Raw genomic sequence first — 20,138 nt, 5'->3', positions numbered from 1 at the left:
CATGGTTCATTGGACAAAGTCTACGGGAAAATTAATGTAGTTTTTGTAGTTTTTTGGGGGATAAATGCCACAAATAAGGTCTTTGGTAAACACAAACTGAGGAGATCTTATACATTTTGATTAGCTAATGTCACTGTTTGTGAATATTGAAGCTTTTATGTAATTAAAAAACAAACATCTTGATTGGCTTATTCTTCCTGATGACCCTGTTGGTCATGACTCCAACAGGGTCACCAGGAGGGTTCAGCCAATAACGTTGGAAGTCCCACCCAGTTGACCACATAAAATGGTGGAAGCCCTCAATGTCGCTGCCCATACTAATACACGTTAACATAGCCTTTTGGCTACTAGAGGCCTCTATCATTCTCTATGGTATACACAGCCACAAGGACCTGCAACTTCATGAGTAGAGTTGAGTGAGATTACTAGTATATTCGTGATTTCTCACTGTTTATAATAATAATTATAATTTATTCATATCAAAACGTCGAATTGGCTGTGGGCACCATGCATCATTGGGTGTTCAGCTGACTTGACAACATTAACACCATAACTCTAGCCAGGCAGGGTGCTTCTTGCCGGAACTCGCAAATGCTTCCGACACAGTTTCCTGTATCACACTTGCTAGAACTTGTAATTATCTGAGTGGGTAGCTAGAAATCTAGGGTTTTTTTCCAGTTCGTGTTGATGCAGCCAACTGCAGTAGCAGGAATTGGTCCCATTCCTGTCTAAGTGTAGCTTGACTCAGAGGAGAGATGAGAGTAGAAGCGACGTTAATCATTGTGCTACACACCATACTGTCTACCCTGTTGGTCAGCTATGTTAGTGCTACGCTGTCCAGGACTGATGCCAAGAAGAAGGACTCCAAAACACAGGAGCCAGAGGTGAGGAAGAGGAGGATAGTGGTGATTTTATGATGAGGACGAGTGGTGGCATCAGTATTTTGCATCCTGGAACCAGTGTATGTAACGGGCTCAATGAGCTATGCTTACGGACACAGGAGTTAAGTGTCCTCGCTAGGGCTCAGCCCATGTGTGGGGGGGAAATGTGGACTTTGTATTCCCCCTCTACCCAGTTCTGATTTCAGTAAATTACCAGTATTGTAGAATGGACATAGACCACAATGAATTCATTATGTATTGTCAGTGTTTATTTAGTTAGTCTCATCCCAGTACCCACAGTTGCTGTATCTTCCTCACAGCTCCACAAGTCTGGCAACAAGACAACCAGGGTTGGGGTCAATTGTAATTGAAGGCAGCCAATTCAGGAAGTGATTTGAAGTTCAAATCCAAGAAACTGAACATTTTTAGAAATATATGTACTGTTTTTTTTCCAGGTTATTGAGAAAATCATTGAAAATAGATGCCCTTTTTTTCAGGTTATTGTGGAAATCACTGAAAATAGATGCCCATTTTTCAATGATTGATTTGGAATTTCAGTTTACTTCCTGAATTGACAGCCTTCAAATGGACCCCAACCTTGGGGACTACAGTTTGTTTGGTTTTACAACTACACATGCAAATAGTTGTTTCTTGTGTTGGTTTATTATTATATCAGATGTCCCAGGCAGAGCGGTCGGTGCTGGAGCGAGGTCTGGTTGTTACTGACCCTCAGTGGAAGGACATCGTAAAGGAGGAGAGGAGATACTGCCAACAGGCTGTGACTCAACACACGTTCCAGGGGCCCGTACTGGGGTATATAACTCCTGTAAGTGCAGTGCTTGATTTGGGATGGAGCTCACCGGAGCTGAGTTCCTGCACCTCTTATAAAAATGATTAGCTTATAAGTATTGCAGAGTTCCTGCACCTAAATATATACAGTACCGGCACCTATTTCAGTCTAAGTCAGGCGCTGTGTAAGTCTCTAAAAGCAGGTTGGTGTGTTGGTTTAGAGTCTGGTTAAACCAGACTGAATGCTGCAGTCACCTTTTGAACAACAGTGACACATGATCCTTTACAGAAATGTTGCCCATCTTCTGCCTGCAGGTTAGCCTGGAATCCAGAACCAGATTCACTAATATTCCACTCCTTGTACTCCATGTTTAGCATGGTAAGGAGTGGAATGATAACTCAATACCGACTGGTACCCAGGCTACCTGCAGGTACCCACGTGTTTATCTGGGTGATCCTGATCACCCTTCTATTTAATGTCTGTGTATTTAATAGTGTAACTATCTTCTTACTACTGTTGTGTACGAGCTATATCTCATCAACAGGCTCCTTGAATACATGTTGAATCAGTTCTTCATATAACCGCTCACTTCCTTCTGCTTTATTTCTCTTCCTCCAGTGGAACTCTCATGGTTACGATGTTGCCAAGGTGTTCGGTTCCAAGCTGACCTCCGTGTCTCCAGTGTGGCTTCAGCTGAGACGGAGAGGACCAGAGAGCTTCCATATCACTGGTCTACACGATCATGACCCAGGTAATCTGTCATAGACTAACCAGATTAAAGCCAGACAAAGTTGTGATGTTGTCAGACAAAGTTGTGATGCCTAAGAAATGTGTACTAAGGACATGTCAGAGTTGTGATAGTCAGACGTGTACTAAGGGAGTATATGGCAAATATAGAAAGTTGTCTTTCAAAGACTCTCCTTCTTTTCTAGGTTGGGTAAAAGCTGTGCGGAAGGCAAACAGAAACATCAAAATAGGTGAGTGTGTTAAACTCAGCTTCCATTTAAATAAGAAGTCCAGATGACCTCACCATGGTATCATTCAGTCACATTCAGTTCCAATGATCAAACTCTCCTCCTGATCAAACTCTCCTCCTGATCAAACTCTCCTCCTGATCAAACTCTCCTCCTGATCAAACTCTCCTCCTGATCAAACTCTCCTCCTGATCAAACTCTCCTCCTGATCAAACTCTCCTCCTGATCAAACTCTCCTCCTGATCAAACTCTCCTCCTGATCAAACTCTCCTCCTGATCAAACTCTCCTCCTGATCAAACTCTCCTGGTCTCTTGTCCTAAAAAGGGTCCCTGTGTTTGGTAATAATGTGACATGTCTGAATTTTTCATCCAACTGTCCCGTTTAGTTTTTCTATCAGATGTTCAGCACCACCATCCTCAGACAAATGCTTTCATTTTTTTGGTGTAATTCTTATTTCTGGATAAGGCTTAAAATACAGGATACAATCTTTCTCTGTCACATGATAACCAAACACAGGGCCTTCGTCATCTGATGCTTCTCTTGTTCTCGCTCAGTTCCTCGTCTGTTATTTGATGTCTGGTCGTACCAGGACTATATGAGTGTTCTGGGCAGTGAGGATGAGATCGAGGAGCTGGGGACTGAGATGGTGGACGTAGCTAAGGTAAGGAGGAGCATTTATGCTTTATTCAGATATTAGAAACAGCTAGGAGGGAGACAGGGCTCAAACGGGAAAGGAGGAGACAGGGCTCAAACACTGGTCTCTGGGGTACTAGACCATGGGGCCTGCATATAAGGAGTTAAATTCACAATATAATACTAATGCATTATAGTACATTTATATCACATATCAGTTGGCAAGTGAGACTGAAAACAGTTTATCAACTGCCAAAAAAGTTGAATGTTTTTTTTTTAACGGTAAATATTCTCATATAGTAGTATACCCCAAAGTTGAATGTTTGTTGCAGATGTTGACTTCCACTGTTTATATCATAGGAGTGTATACTGAATGACTAACATGTCAAATGTAAAGGCCTAATTGTGTTCTGCCTTTGCAGACAGAAGGCTTTGATGGCTATACGCTGGAGCTGTGGAGTCAGCTGGGAGGGAACAAGAGAGTGTGAGTAACACAGCACTACATGACACCGTGACCTGTCATGGTAATGACCCCTCTGAAGAGTTTAAAATCAACTTTTACAACCTTGGTTTGTATTGACTGTAAACACTATTCCATTCAGGGAGCTGGTCCACATGATTACACACATCTGTGAGGCTCTTAAGGAGAAGAAGCTGGACTGTGTACTGGTCATTCCACCAGCCGTCACACCAAGGTAGGTGATACAGATGTCATAAAAATATCACAACATCATTGATTTACTATTTTATCAGATCATTAAAACAAAAGCCTGTCTGAATTTGAGAACATTTTAGAGACCAGGGCTGTGTAATTTGAATCCAATTTTCTGCAATTCTACAGATGTCTCTACGGCACTGAGAGAAAATGTTGCAAATTTAAAGCACATTTCCTGCTTTTCTGTCTTGACTAAAGCTGTGTTCTTTTGCTCAAACATAATACAAGCAATACTGTTACATTCATTGTTTTAGTCATTTTCAATTCTTCTTGAATGTCTAGCTTTTATTTGGGTAATTGTTAGTTCTCTAAGATTAGATTATATAAAACAAAATCTCTAGGTCTGTTAAGGTAAAAAGGAGAGCAGTTGTGGATGAAGTCAATGAAAAATCACTCCGTTGCAGCAGGGAGACAACCTCCAGTATGGGAACATAGAAATCTGTAGAACTAGAGAAGGGCTTGAAAACCACTACCAGGAACCACTGTTCTGTCAACAATGTCACTAAATCCTGTAGGAACTCTAAACAACGCCTAGTGACCCTGGCTATTGGCACCATACAGACAATATCAGCTGCTCTAGAATCACACCAGTAAGAGGCTTGTAGGAAGACAACAGCTGCTCCAGAATCACCCCAGTGAGAGAGGCTTGTAGGAAGACAACAGCTGCTCCAGAATCACCCCAGTGAGAGAGGCTTGTAGGAAGACAACAGCTGCTCCAGAATCACCCCAGTGAGAGAGGCTTGTAGGAAGACAACAGCTGCTCTAGAATCACACCAGTGAGAGGCTTGTAGGAAGACAACAGCTGCTCCAGAATCACCCCAGTGAGAGAGTCTTGTAGGAAGACAACAGCTGCTCTAGAATCACACCAGTGAGAGAGGCTTGTAGGAAGACAACAGCTGCTCTAGAATCACACCAGTGAGAGAGGCTTGTAGGAAGACAACAGCTGCTCTAGAATCACACCAGTGAGAGAGGCTTGTAGGAAGACAACAGCTGCTCCAGAATCACCCCAGTGAGAGAGGCTTGTAGGAAGACAACAGCTGCTCTAGAATCACCCCAGTGAGAGAGGCTTGTAGGAAGACAACAGCTGCTCCAGAATCACCCCAGTGAGAGAGGCTTGTAGGAAGACAACAGCTGCTCTAGAATCACCCCAGTGAGAGGCTTGTAGGAAGACAACAGCTGCTCCAGAATCACACCAGTGAGAGAGGCTTGTAGGAAGACAACAGCTGCTCTAGAATCACCCCAGTGAGAGAGGCTTGTAGGAAGACAACAGCTGCTCCAGAATCACACCAGTGAGAGAGGCTTGTAGGAAGACAACAGCTGCTCTAGAATCACCCCAGTGAGAGGCTTGTAGGAAGACAACAGCTGCTCTAGAATCACACCAGTGAGAGAGGCTTGTAGGAAGACAACAGCTGCTCCAGAATCACACCAGTGAGAGAGGCTTGTAGGAAGACAACAGCTGCTCTAGAATGACACCGGGTCACAGATCATTAACAGTGTCTTTGAATCATCAAACTTTAACCATAACATTCAATACTGCCAGACATTTGATAGTGGCAGTTTAACAGGTAATCAACAGGTGTGAGTTTTAATTTTGTACATTCCCCATTATCTTTTCTACCTTATCTGCTTTTAGTACTTTTTAATTTACATTGAAAATGTTTTTCTAGGCATCCTGTAAAAAATACTTAGGCTGCCCGCTCAAGGATTTCAATCGCAGAAAAATCTCTGCAATACAATTACTACCATGTTTGATCCTGAGAGAGAGAGAGAGAGGAGTTTAACCTTTCTGTTGTGATCAGTTCAGGCCAGCCGGGGATGTTCGGGAGGGAGCAGTTTGAGCAGTTAGCTCCTGTAGTGGACGGATTCAGTCTAATGACCTACGACTTCTCCTCTGGACGGTAAGATTCCTTCTCACTGAAACAATCATATCCTTTATATAAAAAAAAAAATATATATATATATATATATATATATATATATATATATATATATATATATATATATATATATATATATATATATATATATATTGGTAAAATGACCATCACTGAATATTTTGACTGATGTTATAGGCGACGCCCATGTTCTTACTAGATCATTAAATCAGGTTCTCTCTTCCCTCCTAGACCGGGCCCCAGCTCCCCCCTACCCTGGCTGAGAGAATGTGTTCTAGAGTTGTCCCCCAACAACCAATGGAGACACAAGATACTGCTGGGACTCAACCTGTATGGACTGGACTTCTCCACCTACGGAGCTGAACCACTGCTGGGGGGCAGGTAGGATACTCCTAATAATACTCTATACTAGTAGTAATCTATACAGAAGATTCTCTCTGTCACTTCCAGGATCCCCTTCACCTCCAGTCCCCCTTCAACCGTCTCTCTCTCTCATTCTCTCTGTGTCACTTCCAGTCCCCCTTCAACCCTCTCATTCTCTCTGTGTCACTTCCAGTCCCCTTCAACCCTCTCTCTCTCTCATTCTTTCTGTGTCACCTCCAGTCCCCCTTCAACCCTCTCTCTCTCTCATTCTTTCTGTGTCACCTCCAGTCCCCCTTCAACCCTCTCTCTCTCTCATTCTTTCTGTGTCACCTCCAGTCCCCCTTCAACCCTCTCTCTCTCTCATTCTTTCTGTGTCACCTCCAGTCCCCCTTCAACCCTCTCTCTCTCTCATTCTTTCTGTGTCACCTCCAGTCCCCCTTCAACCCTCTCTCTCTCATTCTTTCTGTGTCACCTCCAGTCCCCCTTCAACCCTCTCTCTCTCTCATTCTTTCTGTGTCACCTCCAGTCCCCTTCAACCCTCTCTCTCTCTCATTCTCTCTGTGTCACCTCCAGTCCCCCTTCAACCCTCTCTCTCTCATTCTCTCTGTGTCACCTCCAGTCCCCCTTCAACCCTCTCTCATTCTCTGTGTCACTTCCAGTCCCCCTTCAACCCTCTCTCTCATTCTCTGTGTCACTTCCAGTCCCCCTTCAACCCTCTCTCTCATTCTGTCACCTCCAGTCCCCTTCAACCCTCTCTCTCTCTCATTCTGTCACCTCCAGTCCCCCTTCAATCCTCTCTCTCTCTCTCTCTGTGTCACCTCCAGTCCCCCTTCAAACCTCTCTCTCTCTCATTCTGTCACCTCCAGTCCCCTTCAACCCTCTCTCTCTCTCTGTGTCACCTCCAGTCCCCTTCAACCCTCTCTCTCTCTCTGTGTCACCTCCAGTCCCCCTTCAACCCCCTCTCTCTCTCTGTGTCACCTCCAGTCCCCCTTCAACCCCCTCTCTCTCTCATTCTCTGTGTCACCTCCAGTCCCCTTCAACCCTCTCTCTCTCTCATTCTCTGTGTCACCTCCAGTTCCCCTTCAACCTCTCTCTCTCATTCTCTGTGTCACCTCCAGTCCCCCTTCAACCCTCTCTCTCTCATTCTCTGTGTCACCTCCAGTCCCCCTTCAACCCTCTCTCTCTCATTCTCTGTGTCACCTCCAGTCCCCCTTCAACCCCCTCTCTCTCTCTGTGTCACCTCCAGTCCCCCTTCAACCCCCTCTCTCTCTCATTCTCTGTGTCACCTCCAGTCCCCCTTCAACCCTCTCTCTCTCTCATTCTCTGTGTCACCTCCAGTTCCCCTTCAACCCTCTCTCTCTCATTCTCTGTGTCACCTCCAGTCCCCCTTCAACCCTCTCTCTCTCATTCTCTGTGTCACCTCCAGTCCCCTTCAACCCTCTCTCTCTCATTCTCTGTGTCACCTCCAGTCCCCTTCAACCCTCTCTCTCTCATTCTCTGTGTCACCTCCAGTCCCCCTTCAACCCTCTCTCTCTCTCTCTCTGTGTCATCTCCAGTCCCCCTTCAACCCTCTCTCTCTCTCTCTCTGTGTCACCTCCAGTCCCCCTTCAACCTCTCTCTCTCTCTCTCTCTGTGTCACCTCCAGTCCCCTTCAACCCTCTCTCTCTCTCTGTGTCACCTCCAGTCCCCCTTCAACCCTCTCTCTCTCATTCTCTCTGTGTCACCTCCAGTCCCCCTTCAACCCTCTCTCTCTCTCATTCTCTCTGTGTCACCTCCAGTCCCCCTTCAACCCTCTCTCATTCTCTGTGTCACTTCCAGTCCCCCTTCAACCCTCTCATTCTCTGTGTCACTTCCAGTCCCCCTTCAACCCTCTCTCTCATTCTGTCACCTCCAGTCCCCCTTCAACCCTCTCTCTCTCATTCTGTCACCTCCAGTCCCCCTTCAACCCCCTCTCTCTCTCTCTGTCACCTCCAGTCCCCCTTCAACCCCCTCTCTCTCTCTGTGTCACCTCCAGTCCCCCTTCAACCCTCTCTCTCTCTCATTCTCTGTGTCACCTCCAGTCCCCCTTCAACCCTCTCTCTCTCTCATTCTCTGTGTCACCTCCAGTCCCCCTTCAACCCTCTCTCTCTCTCTCATTCTCTGTGTCACCTCCAGTCCCCTTCAACCCTCTCTCTCTCATTCTCTGTGTCACCTCCAGTCCCCTTCAACCCTCTCTCTCATTCTGTGTCACCTCCAGTCCCCCTTCAACCCTCTCTCTCTCTCTGTGTCACTTCCAGTCCCCCTTCAACCCTCTCTCTCTCTCTCTGTGTCACCTCCAGTCCCCCTTCAACCCCTCTCTCTCTCTCTCTCTGTGTCACCTCCAGTCCCCCTTCAACCCTCTCTCTCTCTCTCTCTGTGTCACCTCCAGTCCCCCTTCAACCTCTCTCTCTCTCTCTCTCTGTGTCACCTCCAGTCCCCTTCAACCCTCTCTCTCTCTCTCTCTCTGTGTCACCTCCAGTCCCCCTTCAACCCCTCTCTCTCTCTCTCTCTCTGTGTCACCTCCAGTCCCCCTTCAACCCTCTCTCTCTCTCTCTCTCTCTCTGTGTCACCTCCAGTCCCCCTTCAACCCTCTCTCTCTCTCTCTCTGTGTCACCTCCAGTCCCCTTCAACCCTCTCTCTCTCTCTCTCTCTGTGTCACCTCCAGTCCCCCTTCAACCCTCTCTCTCTCTCTCTCTCTCTGTGTCACCTCCAGTCCCCCTTCAACCCTCTCTCTTTGTCTTTGTTTCCTGTAAAGGTTCATAGAGCTGTTGAAGGAGCTGAAGCCTAGACTATTATGGGATGAACAGGCTGAGGAGCACTACTTCAGCTACAAGAGGTACAGTGTCCTAGATTATGGTATTAGAGGGACAGTTAGTCTACCAGATTATGGTATTAGAGGGACAGTTAGTCTACCAGATTATGGTATTAGAGGGACAGTTAGTCTACCAGATTATGGTATTAGAGGGACAGTTAGTCTACCAGATTATGGTATTAGAGGGACAGTTAGTCTACCAGATTATGGTATTAGAGGGACAGTTAGTCTACCAGATTATGGTATTAGAGGGACAGTCCTAGATTATGGTATTAGAGGGACAGTCCTAGATTATGGTATTAGAGGGACAGTTAGTCTACCAGATTATGGTATTAGAGGGACAGTTAATCTACCAGATTATGGTATTAGAGGGACAGTCCTAGATTATGGTATTAGAGGGACAGTTAATCTACCAGATTATGGTATTAGAGGGACAGTTCTTCTACCAGATTATGGTATTAGAGGGACAGTTAATCTACCAGATTATGGTATTAGAGGGACAGTCCTAGATTATGGTATTAGAGGGACAGTCCTAGATTATGGTATTAGAGGGACAGTTAATCTACCAGATTATGGTATTAGAGGGACAGTCCTAGATTATGGTATTAGAGGGACAGTTAGTCTACCAGATTATGGTATTAGAGGGACAGTTAGTCTACCAGATTATGGTATTAGAGGGACAGTTAGTCTACCAGATTATGGTATTAGAGGGACAGTTAGTCTACCAGATTATGGTATTAGAGGGACAGTTAGTCTACCAGATTATGGTATTAGAGGGACAGTCCTAGATTATGGTATTAGAGGGACAGTTAGTCTACCAGATTATGGTATTAGAGGGACAGTTAATCTACCAGATTATGGTATTAGAGGGACAGTCCTAGATTATGGTATTAGAGGGACAGTTAATCTACCAGATTATGGTATTAGAGGGACAGTTCTTCTACCAGATTATGGTATTAGAGGGACAGTTAATCTACCAGATTATGGTATTAGAGGGACAGTCCTAGATTATGGTATTAGAGGGACAGTCCTAGATTATGGCATTAGAGGGACAGTTAGTCTACCAGATTATGGTATTAGAGGGACAGTTAGTCTACCAGATTATGGTATTAGAGGGACAGTTAGTCTACCAGATTATGGTATTAGAGGGACAGTTAGTCTACCAGATTATGGTATTAGAGGGACAGTTAGTCTACCAGATTATGGTATTAGAGGGACAGTCCTAGATTATGGTATTAGAGGGACAGTTAATCTACCAGATTATGGTATTAGAGGGACAGTCCTAGATTATGGTATTAGAGGGACAGTTAATCTACCAGATTATGGTATTAGAGGGACAGTTAGTCTACCAGATTATGGTATTAGAGGGACAGTTAATCTACCAGATTATGGTATTAGAGGGACAGTCCTAGATTATGGTATTAGAGGGACAGTTAATCTACCAGATTATGGTATTAGAGGGACAGTTCATCTACCAGATTATGGTATTAGAGGGACAGTCCTAGATTATGGTATTAGAGGGACAGTCCTAGATTATGGTATTAGAGGGACAGTCCTAGATTATGGTATTAGAGGGACAGTTAATCTACCAGATTATGGTATTAGAGGGACAGTTAGTCTACCAGATTATGGTATTAGAGGGACAGTTAGTCTACCAGATTATGGTATTAGAGGGACAGTCCTAGATTATGGTATTAGAGGGACAGTTAATCTACCAGATTATGGTATTAGAGGGACAGTCCTAGATTATGGTATTAGAGGGACAGTCCTAGATTATGGTATTAGAGGGACAGTCCTAGATTATGGTATTAGAGGGACAGTTAATCTACCAGATTATGGTATTAGAGGGACAGTTAGTCTACCAGATTATGGTATTAGAGGGACAGTTAATCTACCAGATTATGGTATTAGAGGGACAGTTAATCTACCAGATTATGGTATTAGAGGGACAGTCCTAGATTATGGTATTAGAGGGACAGTTAATCTACCAGATTATGGCATTAGAGGGACAGTTAGTCTACCAGATTATGGTATTAGAGGGACAGTCCTAGATTATGGTATTAGAGGGACAGTTCATCTACCAGATTATGGTATTAGAGGGACAGTTAGTCTACCAGATTATGGTATTAGAGGGACAGTTAATCTACCAGATTATGGTATTAGAGGGACAGTCCTAGATTATGGTATTAGAGGGACAGTTAATCTACCAGATTATGGTATTAGAGGGACAGTCCTAGATTATGGTATTAGAGGGACAGTCCTAGATTATGGTATTAGAGGGACAGTCCTAGATTATGGTATTAGAGGGACAGTCCTAGATTATGGTATTAGAGGGACAGTTAATCTACCAGATTATGGTATTAGAGGGACAGTTAGTCTACCAGATTATGGTATTAGAGGGACAGTTAGTCTACCAGATTATGGTATTAGAGGGACAGTTAATCTACCAGATTATGGTATTAGAGGGACAGTCCTAGATTATGGTATTAGAGGGACAGTTAATCTACCAGATTATGGTATTAGAGGGACAGTCCTAGATTATGGTATTAGAGGGACAGTCCTAGATTATGGTATTAGAGGGACAGTCCTAGATTATGGTATTAGAGGGACAGTTAATCTACCAGATTATGGTATTAGAGGGACAGTTAGTCTACCAGATTATGGTATTAGAGGGACAGTTAATCTACCAGATTATGGTATTAGAGGGACAGTTAATCTACCAGATTATGGTATTAGAGGGACAGTCCTAGATTATGGTATTAGAGGGACAGTTAATCTACCAGATTATGGCATTAGAGGGACAGTTAGTCTACCAGATTATGGTATTAGAGGGACAGTCCTAGATTATGGTATTAGAGGGACAGTTCATCTACCAGATTATGGTATTAGAGGGACAGTTAGTCTACCAGATTATGGTATTAGAGGGACAGTTAATCTACCAGATTATGGTATTAGAGGGACAGTCCTAGATTATGGTATTAGAGGGACAGTTAATCTACCAGATTATGGTATTAGAGGGACAGTCCTAGATTATGGTATTAGAGGGACAGTCCTAGATTATGGTATTAGAGGGACAGTCCTAGATTATGGTATTAGAGGGACAGTTAATCTACCAGATTATGGTATGAGGGACAGTTAATCTACCAGATTATGGTATGAGGGACAGTTAATCTACCAGATTATGGTATTAGAGGGACAGTATTCTTTAACTTCATATTATGTCAATTAAAAGAAGGATCATTTTTACATTATGTGAAATGCAGTTTCCATTCAGCACTCCTTTATTTACTGTTTTTGTGAAGAAATGGGGCTCGTCTTGTCGGATATCTTGCCAGTATCATCCCACCACAATAACTCACTTGATTTGTGTTCCACATTCTAGGAGCAATGGAGTCAAGCATGTGGTCTATTACCCAACTCTGAAGGTATGACCTTTTGATGTACAGAATACATCAGACACCTTCACTTTTTTCACATTTTGTTACGTTACAGCCTTCTTCTAAAATTGATTTCCCCTCAATCTACACACACTACCCCATAATGACAAATAAAAAACAGGTTATCAATTTTAGCAGATTTATATTTAAAAAAAAACTGAAACAAATATACATAAGTATTCAGACCCTTTACTCAGTACTTGCACACCTGTATTTGGGGAGTTTCTCCCATTCTTCTCTGCAGATCTTCTCAAACTCTGTCAGGTGGGGAGCGTCGCTGCACAGCTATTTTCAGGTCTCTCCAGAGATGTTAGATCGGGTTCAAGTCTGGGCTCTGGCTGGGCAACTCAAGGACATTGAGACTTGTCCCGAAGCCTTTGCATTGTTTTGGCTGTGTGCTTAGGGTCATTGTCCTGTTGGAAGGTGAACCTTCGCCCCAGTCTGAGGTCCTGAGTTCTGGAGCAGGTTTTCATCAAGGATCTCTGTACGTCAAGCCTGACTAGTCTCCCAGTCCCTGCTGCTGAAAAACATGTCACCACCATGCTTCACCGTAGGGATGGTATTGGCCAGGTGATGAGCGGTGCCTGGTTTCCTCCAGACGTGACACTTGGTATTCAGGCCAAAGAGTTCAATCTTGGTTTCTTCAGAACAGAGAATCTTGTTTCTCATTGTCTGAGAGTCCTTTGGTGCCTGGACACTACCGTAAAGGCCTGATTGGTGGAGTGCTGCAGAGATGGGAGAACCTTCCAGAAGGACAATCATCTCCACAGAGGAACTCTGGAGCTCTGTCAGTGACCATCGGGTTCTTGGTCACTTCCCTGTCCAAGGTCCTTCTCCCCCAATTGCTCAGTTTGGCCGGGTGGCCAGCTCTAGGAAAAGTGTTGGTGGTTCCAAACTTCTTCCATTTAAGAATGATGGAGGCCGATGTGTTCTTGGGGACCTTCAATGCTCGATACCATTCTGTCTCGGCGCTCCAGATAATTCCTTCGACCTCATGGCTTGGTTATATAGACAGGTGTGTGCCTTTCCAAATCATGTCCAATCAATTGAATTTACCACAGGTGGACTCCTATCAAGTTGTAGAAATGTCTCAAGGATGATCAATGGAAACAGGATGCACCTGAGCTCAATTTCGGGCCTCATAGCAAAGGGTCTGAATACTTATTTAAATAAGGTATTTATGTTTTTAATACATTTGCTTAATTTTAGAATGAGGATGTAACAAACTGTGGATAAAGTCTAGGGGTCCAAATGCACTGCAGATGATTCTCAAAATAGCCAGATAAATACACAAAACAAGAGTATCACCAGATTTAAGTTGCGTTGATTTGATTCATGATCAAACAACATTTTCCAGAAACACAGATCCTTATAAATGTATTGCCCTCTCTCTCTCTCCCTCCCTCTAGTCTCTCCATCAGCGTATCTCTTTAGCCACTGAGTTAGGTACAGGAATCTCCATGTGGGAACTGGGCCAAGGGCTGGACTATTTCTATGACCTGTTATGAGCTAATCAGAGTAAGAGACTTCGAGGTCCTTTCTTTGTTAGCGCATCGATAAACCAGTACCATATGTGCAAATGGTATATAGTTCATGGTAATATTTGCTGAGCCACTGAGCACCAACCAAGCATGAGGATTCTACTACTTTAAAAAAAAAATGAATGAGTGACGTGTCTTATCTCAGGAAGATCATTGGAGACGGAGGCCAAGTTGTATGTGGAGTGACACTCAAACTGAACTAAGGAACTTGAAGCTGCCAACGTGGCAGGAGCAGAGTAAAATCACCCATCAAAGCAGTTCTTCAACTGGGGGTTGGTGACAGGGTTATGGGATATGTCTCACACACACACAAGGTGTTCATGTTTTTAAATGGAAATATCCAGATGAAAAACGGTAAGAAAAGGGAGTATTCTTCTACCATTTTTAAGAGTTGGTTTCCCAGACATAGATTAAACTGTAGTCCTAAATCTGATTCAGGTATAAATCAGACATCAGGCTACTGCCCACTGCAGGAATGTTTCTTTGACATGAAATAAAAAGGTACATTGTTCAGTGTTGTTTTTAATATACAAATGTAATCGACAATAGAAATGTACATACATACAGTGATACTTTTTCTAATACCTCACCGGTGGCTGCTGAATTAGGCTTGCTGTGGGGGGGGGTTGTAGTCGTACTACAAACCTCTGCTGTAGTAGACTGCAGGGTTTGCCTCAATTCCATTCAGGAAGAGCACTGAAATTCCAATTATCTTCAATAAAAGTTAGAAATGGAATCTAATTGTAATTTGGTTTACTTTCTGAAATGGAATTGCACCAACTCTGGTGTACAGTACATAAGACAGGAGTTGTACAGCATGTCCTCATATCTTACTAAGTGCCTTTATATTTGTCCTTGATAGCACTAAATGTAAAGGAGCTCTACTTTGAGATGTTGCCTGCGACACCTGTATTTGAAAGGTTCAGTTTTTTTTACTGTATGTATACTCTGATGAGCCGGTCTGCTAAATCATATCAATCATATCCTGTTCATGTCAAAATAAGGCTGGGATTAAATCCGATCGCGCTTTGTGGGCAACGCACCTTTTTAAAAGATCCACAGAAGATGCCGATTGGCACACGTTTTTCTGTTGCTTATTAGAAAAACCGATTTCAGTTTTGGAGGTGTTTCCTGACCGATTCCGAGGTTTAGTTAATGCTGTTTGTCCCCCACGAAGCCTATTTCACTTCCTGAAATCCCCAGAATGAATCTAAGATAACTCAATAAATCTGTAATAAATGTAGACGTTTTTGTCGAGGATGTTATAGTTGTGTAATTTTTACATCTAAAAAAGGTTTTTGGTGCAATATTTCTCAAGTAAAAAAAAAAAAATTTGCGACTTGTCTTGGAGCTGCTGGGCAGGTCGGTCACAGTTTTTTCTATTGGATAGAGAGCAATCACAGCAGCTGTTCACCCCATGTTAGTGAGTAAATAGACATCGTCAAATCAAAACCCAACCTTCATTTACCCATTGTAGACGAGACCCACTTTATGACCAAAATTATCCGATTTACACTGTCAATTTTGACAGTAGAACAACTGTTTCTAACTCATATCGACACCAAATTGGCCATTTTCCAAATGGATTCGTTGCTTTTCAAAGGCAGTAGCTCCTTAAAAGGCAATATTCCCACGCATTCACGATCAACGCTGCATTTGTCGATTCAATGGCCGATTACCTTTTTTAAAAAGGCGCATAGCCGTCAAAGCATGTTCGGATTGAATCCCGACCCAGGGCTTTTTAGCTTGGTCCCCACATAGCAGAACAGAAGACATGTTACTTTCCATTACAGAGCATGATGAGGTTATTGACAGCGACTGACGTAGACAGGATGTTCTGTCCGGTCACCAGGTGTCTGTCGATCACTACATGCACGGCATCCTCCTGACTAGCTGGGAAAACAACAGCGATAGAAATATGTCAGGTTACATCTTTTTGCTGTCGTTGCTTGAGACACAAAACTAAACATCCACGTCAGTCATATTGATTGGGTTCCTGGCTTCCTGCCGTGTTAAACATGACTTCCTCGTGTAGAGACATGAGACCAAATCAGATCTCTGCACATTCTGAAGTAATGTTGACCATGGCAGGAAGCCAATCAATATGATCTACTGATAGGGTGGCAATTCTACTCACACAAAAAAAAAACAGGTTGTAGTATTGTGGATGTATTGCTTCCTGATTCTGGGACTGTTTCAACTGGGATTTTGGGGGGAAAGTTACCAGAATTTTGCAACCCTACTTATTGATCATTTGCCCAAATCGTCTGCAATGTAGACCTCCTGCAACAAAAATACCAGTTATCTCCCTCCACACTCACCGGTGTACGATCCTCCGCTGTCCTTGACAAAGTCCTCCACGATCAGAGGCAGGTTGGCAAAGTCTGGGCTCCTCACCAACTCAAACACAGACGGCTGGGAAATAACACAACCGGCAGAATGGACGTTGTATGAAACGAGTAACCATATCTTTTCTTGCAAATCAGGTATATTATTGGCTTTCATGAATTTGGAATGTGGTGTTAGAGACTAACCCCAGTGAGACTGTAGCCTGTGAAGATCCACTTCTGTCCCTCTACTATGGCGCAGCACAGACCAGATACCCCTTGTCCTATAGCGCACACCGCCTCTGGTAGGGTCAGACATGGTCGTGTCATGTAAAACAACATCTCACAAACCATGCAACAATGTTTCACAATATTAGTTTCTTAAACTTTTTTGAGTGCCAAGATTTAGCCGAGGCATCTGTCAGATCTGGATCGCTGTGCGATAGAAATTTAAAAAGGTCATTTCTGATTGAGCCGACATATACATAATGTTAACCATGAGGGCAGTCTCCACCCAATGCAGGAGCACTACTCGCTGGTCCAGCTGGGTCTGCTGAACTATGACCTGTGTGTCAACTCTACAGGACCTTTAAATTTGTATTGGGCTTTAGCGGATTGAATAGAGACCTAATCTGTGCCAGGGATCTGTCCTATAGAGATCGAGACTAGGGGATAGAGCACAGGGTAGGGTACTGACTCTGCTGTGAGGTGAAGTGTGCGAGGATGCGTGCCAGAGAGCCACTGTGTGCCAGGTCAGTGAGCGCCCCAGGACAGTCTGGAATCAGCAGAGCTTGGTACCGAGCACCTGGAATACAGGGGACATCATGACATCAGTCACGACATCATCACGTGACCTTCAGCAAAGTATTACGCCAATTATTTCCATTTGTATCTTAACAGTCAAATAACTGACCTCTCAATTACTGTGTAACAATTGATAGATTTTGGATATGAATGTGGCAGAGAAATACACAAAGGTGACATACTATAATCTTACCGTCTACTCATACTATAATCTACTCATACTATAATCTTACCGTCTACTCATACTATAATCTACTCATACTATAATCTTACCGTCTACTCATACTATAATCTACTCATACTATAATCTTACCGTCTACTCATACTATAATCTTACCGTCTACTCATACTATAATCTTACCGTCTACTCATACTATAATCTTACCGTCTACTCATACTATAATCTTACCGTCTACTCATACTATAATCTTACCGTCTACTCATACTATAATCTACTCATACTATAATCTTACCGTCTACTCATACTATAATCTACTCATACTATAATCTTACCGTCTACTCATACTATAATCTTACCGTCTACTCATACTATAATCTTACCGTCTATTGACTCCAGCTTGGCTGGGGTTGCAAAAGACTTTTGGCTGAAGTCTTGGATCCATCTGGCCGTGGTTTCATCCACCCCGACAAAATCTATGGGCTTGCCCTGGAAATGACAAGGCACCAACATCGTGTGTGTGTTTTTTTTGTTGGTTTGTGTGTTTTTTTTTTTGGTGTGTGTGTGTGTGTGTCTCCGTGTGTATCTTACCCCTGGTGTAGCAGTCTGCAGGTTGAACACTGAACTGCAGAGACAGAAGGCTTGATGGAACGACTGAGCAGACACTCCTAATGAGAGGAGAGAGAACTTAAAACAGCAGGCTAGCCACTAAAGCAGCAGTATGAGCCATTCATGGTGATTATTGTACAATATGATAATGATTGTGTCAAACAAACAATCCGGGATAAGATAACAGTACAGCCCCATATTTGGTAATATTTCACTTTGACACAGCAAAGATACTGTCAAACATGACTAATATGGGTGCAATAGCTATCTAGTTCATTGAAAATATTAAGCCTCATTGTGTCCGTCACATGACATGAGGTTACATTCAGCAGCGCTAGATTGACGCGCTCATATCGACAGAAGTGGGTGAAATGACATGTTCATAATGTGTTAACGCCCTACCTTGTGCAGCTGCACTGGCCACAATTAGACAAGTGGGTTTAGAAGACATTTCGGTGGTTTACCAAGATCAAATCCGTTGGCTGCTACTTCATACCATTGCTAAAAAAAAAAATGAAAACAGGAAGTGATCACAGTTCAACATCGACTTCCTCTAGCCAATGACAGTTCAACTTCCTCTAGCCAATGACAGTTCAACTTCCTCTAGCCAATGACAGTTCAACTTCCTCTAGCCAATGACAGTTCAACACCCGTTTTCACTCTGAACGAATTTCAAAATAAAAGTCTAACGTACAGCAAGTGAAGTGAGCTTAAAACGATGTGAATATCCTTTACAAAACCTTTGTATGTATATACAGTACCAGTCAAAAGTTTGGACACACCTACTCATTCAAGGGTTTATTATTATTATTATTTTTTAACATTGTAAAATAAAAAATAGTTAAGACATCAAAACTATGAAATACCACATATGGAATCATGTAGTAACCAAAAAAGTGTTAAACAAATTAAACAAACTGATGCACCCTCCCTAAGGGGGGAGGATGACAGGGAAGACGAAATGATGCACCTTCCCTGAGGGGGGAGGATGAAAGGGAAGACAAACTGATGCACACATATTGCTGGCTCCCGAGTGGTGCAGCGGTCTAAGGCACTGCATCTCAGTGCTAGAGGTGTCACTACAGACCCTGGTTCGATCCCGGACTGTATCACAACCGGCCGTGATAGGAAGTCCCATAGTGCGGCGCACACAATTGGCCCAGCGTTGTCTGGGTTATGCGAGGGTTTGGCCGGGATAGGCCGTCATTACAAAATAAAAATTTGTTCTTAACCTTGCCTAGTTAAAGGTTAATTTTTTTAAATATATTTTTTTATATATTCGATGAATCCAAGGTATGCACCACACAGAACGCACTGCCTCTGCAATGCAGAGTTCTATTGAAAATGAAGGTACTTCTGCTGTACCAGAATAACGCTGTCTGTGTGATCGAGGCATAAGACTGAGGTTAAGGTTAGAGAAAATGCCCTCATAACCTGCTACGAAAATCACTTCGTATCGAAGTGGCGTTAAAAGTGTGTCCTGCTTGTTAGTAAGAACTTGGAGGATGTTGGCTAGCTAGCTAGCCAGCTAAGTGTTTCTTTGGACCCCAAGTGACTCTCGCTTGGCTTGATTCGATTTCCTAGATGATGTAAAGAACAAGACTTGTTGCACTACATTTGGAGCCCTGTGGGCCGTGGTCTAAAGTAGTGCCCTACATAAGCAATAGGGTGGCATTTGGGAGCTGTATTCCCTAACGTTACCCTGACCTCTCCATGGCTGTCTGTCTGTGGAACAGATTTAGCTAGCTCACTACTCACAAAGTTACACACTGCTTTGGCTCTTGACCAGATGCATGGGAGGACAGCAGGGAGCATGGTACGTTTATATATATTTAGCTCTGAAATACTACCGTAGCACTATCCTCATCATCTCCACAAAGACAGGCTCATTTTCCAGAAGATAATTAAGTTGACAGTGACTTGGGGCTGAAGCATCCTAATGTTGTACTACTGCTATTTTTACTCTGTACTTCTGTTTCATGGAGGACTAGCAAGAGGAGAAGAATAGAGAAACTCAACGTGACCTTTACCAGGAGTCCATTATGAAGCAGAGAACCTTGTTTCTCACCTCAAAATGACAATCTATTTCAATCTGTTCAGTAGGGCTGCCAGCAGGACTGACATGCTGAGGTAATAACACAGCCTGTGCTCCTGAACACT

At 43.4% G+C, this 20,138-nt stretch overlaps 2 protein-coding genes across 4 annotated transcripts; one reads left to right on the top strand and one right to left on the bottom strand.

The window, feature by feature from the left end:
* Positions 1–335: 335 nt before the first annotated feature.
* chid1 (chitinase domain containing 1) lies at positions 336–14,571 on the top strand. Of its 2 annotated transcripts, none has more exons than XM_042301989.1 (12): positions 336–411; positions 1,558–1,707; positions 2,290–2,422; positions 2,604–2,648; positions 3,201–3,307; positions 3,702–3,763; positions 3,882–3,974; positions 5,794–5,892; positions 6,121–6,270; positions 9,026–9,106; positions 12,465–12,507; positions 13,929–14,571. In XM_042301989.1, exons 1-12 carry the CDS (start codon positions 370–372, stop codon positions 14,025–14,027), a joined length of 1,104 nt encoding a protein of 367 aa, XP_042157923.1. In that variant the 5' UTR covers positions 336–369; the 3' UTR covers positions 14,028–14,571. The 2 variants fall into 2 exon arrangements, with proteins under 2 accessions (XP_042157923.1, XP_024239711.2); XM_024383943.2 differs by lacking the exon at positions 336–411 and adding an exon at positions 418–884.
* On the bottom strand, positions 14,565–18,479 carry gatd1 (glutamine amidotransferase class 1 domain containing 1). Of its 2 annotated transcripts, none has more exons than XM_024383941.1 (7): positions 18,381–18,479; positions 17,961–18,037; positions 17,753–17,858; positions 17,085–17,192; positions 16,595–16,689; positions 16,382–16,475; positions 14,565–15,953 (listed from the first exon to the last, which is right to left on the bottom strand). In XM_024383941.1, exons 1-7 carry the CDS (start codon positions 18,427–18,429, stop codon positions 15,838–15,840), a joined length of 645 nt encoding a protein of 214 aa, XP_024239709.1. In that variant the 5' UTR covers positions 18,430–18,479; the 3' UTR covers positions 14,565–15,837. The 2 variants fall into 2 exon arrangements, with proteins under 2 accessions (XP_024239709.1, XP_024239710.1); XM_024383942.2 differs by having other exon boundaries at positions 15,782–15,949.
* Between the last annotated feature and the right edge of the window lie 1,659 nt (positions 18,480–20,138).

The sequence above is a fragment of the Oncorhynchus tshawytscha genome, linkage group LG19 (assembly GCF_018296145.1).
Source record: "Oncorhynchus tshawytscha isolate Ot180627B linkage group LG19, Otsh_v2.0, whole genome shotgun sequence".
NCBI classification, from domain to species: Eukaryota; Metazoa; Chordata; class Actinopteri; order Salmoniformes; family Salmonidae; genus Oncorhynchus; species Oncorhynchus tshawytscha.
Note: the sequence above shows the minus strand (reverse complement) of the source record. Positions and strands in the feature narration are given on the sequence as shown.

Bases quoted from the DNA above. Each gene is read 5' to 3' on its own strand.
- gatd1 (XM_024383941.1), bottom strand. From the start codon at position 18,429: ATGTCTTCTAAACCCACTTGTCTAATTGTGGCCAGTGCAGCTGCACAA. The intron at 18,038-18,380 runs GTAGGGCGTTAA...TCCTCTCATTAG, and splicing joins GGCCAGTGCAGCTGCACAAG to GAGTGTCTGCTCAGTCGTTC. The intron at 16,690-17,084 runs GTCAGTACCCTA...TGACCCTACCAG, and splicing joins ACACTTCACCTCACAGCAGA to AGGCGGTGTGCGCTATAGGA.
- chid1 (XM_024383943.2), top strand. From the start codon at position 756: ATGAGAGTAGAAGCGACGTTAATCATTGTGCTACACACCATACTGTCT. The intron at 3,764-3,881 runs GTGAGTAACACA...TATTCCATTCAG, and splicing joins CTGGGAGGGAACAAGAGAGT to GGAGCTGGTCCACATGATTA. The intron at 3,975-5,793 runs GTAGGTGATACA...TGTTGTGATCAG, and splicing joins CCACCAGCCGTCACACCAAG to TTCAGGCCAGCCGGGGATGT.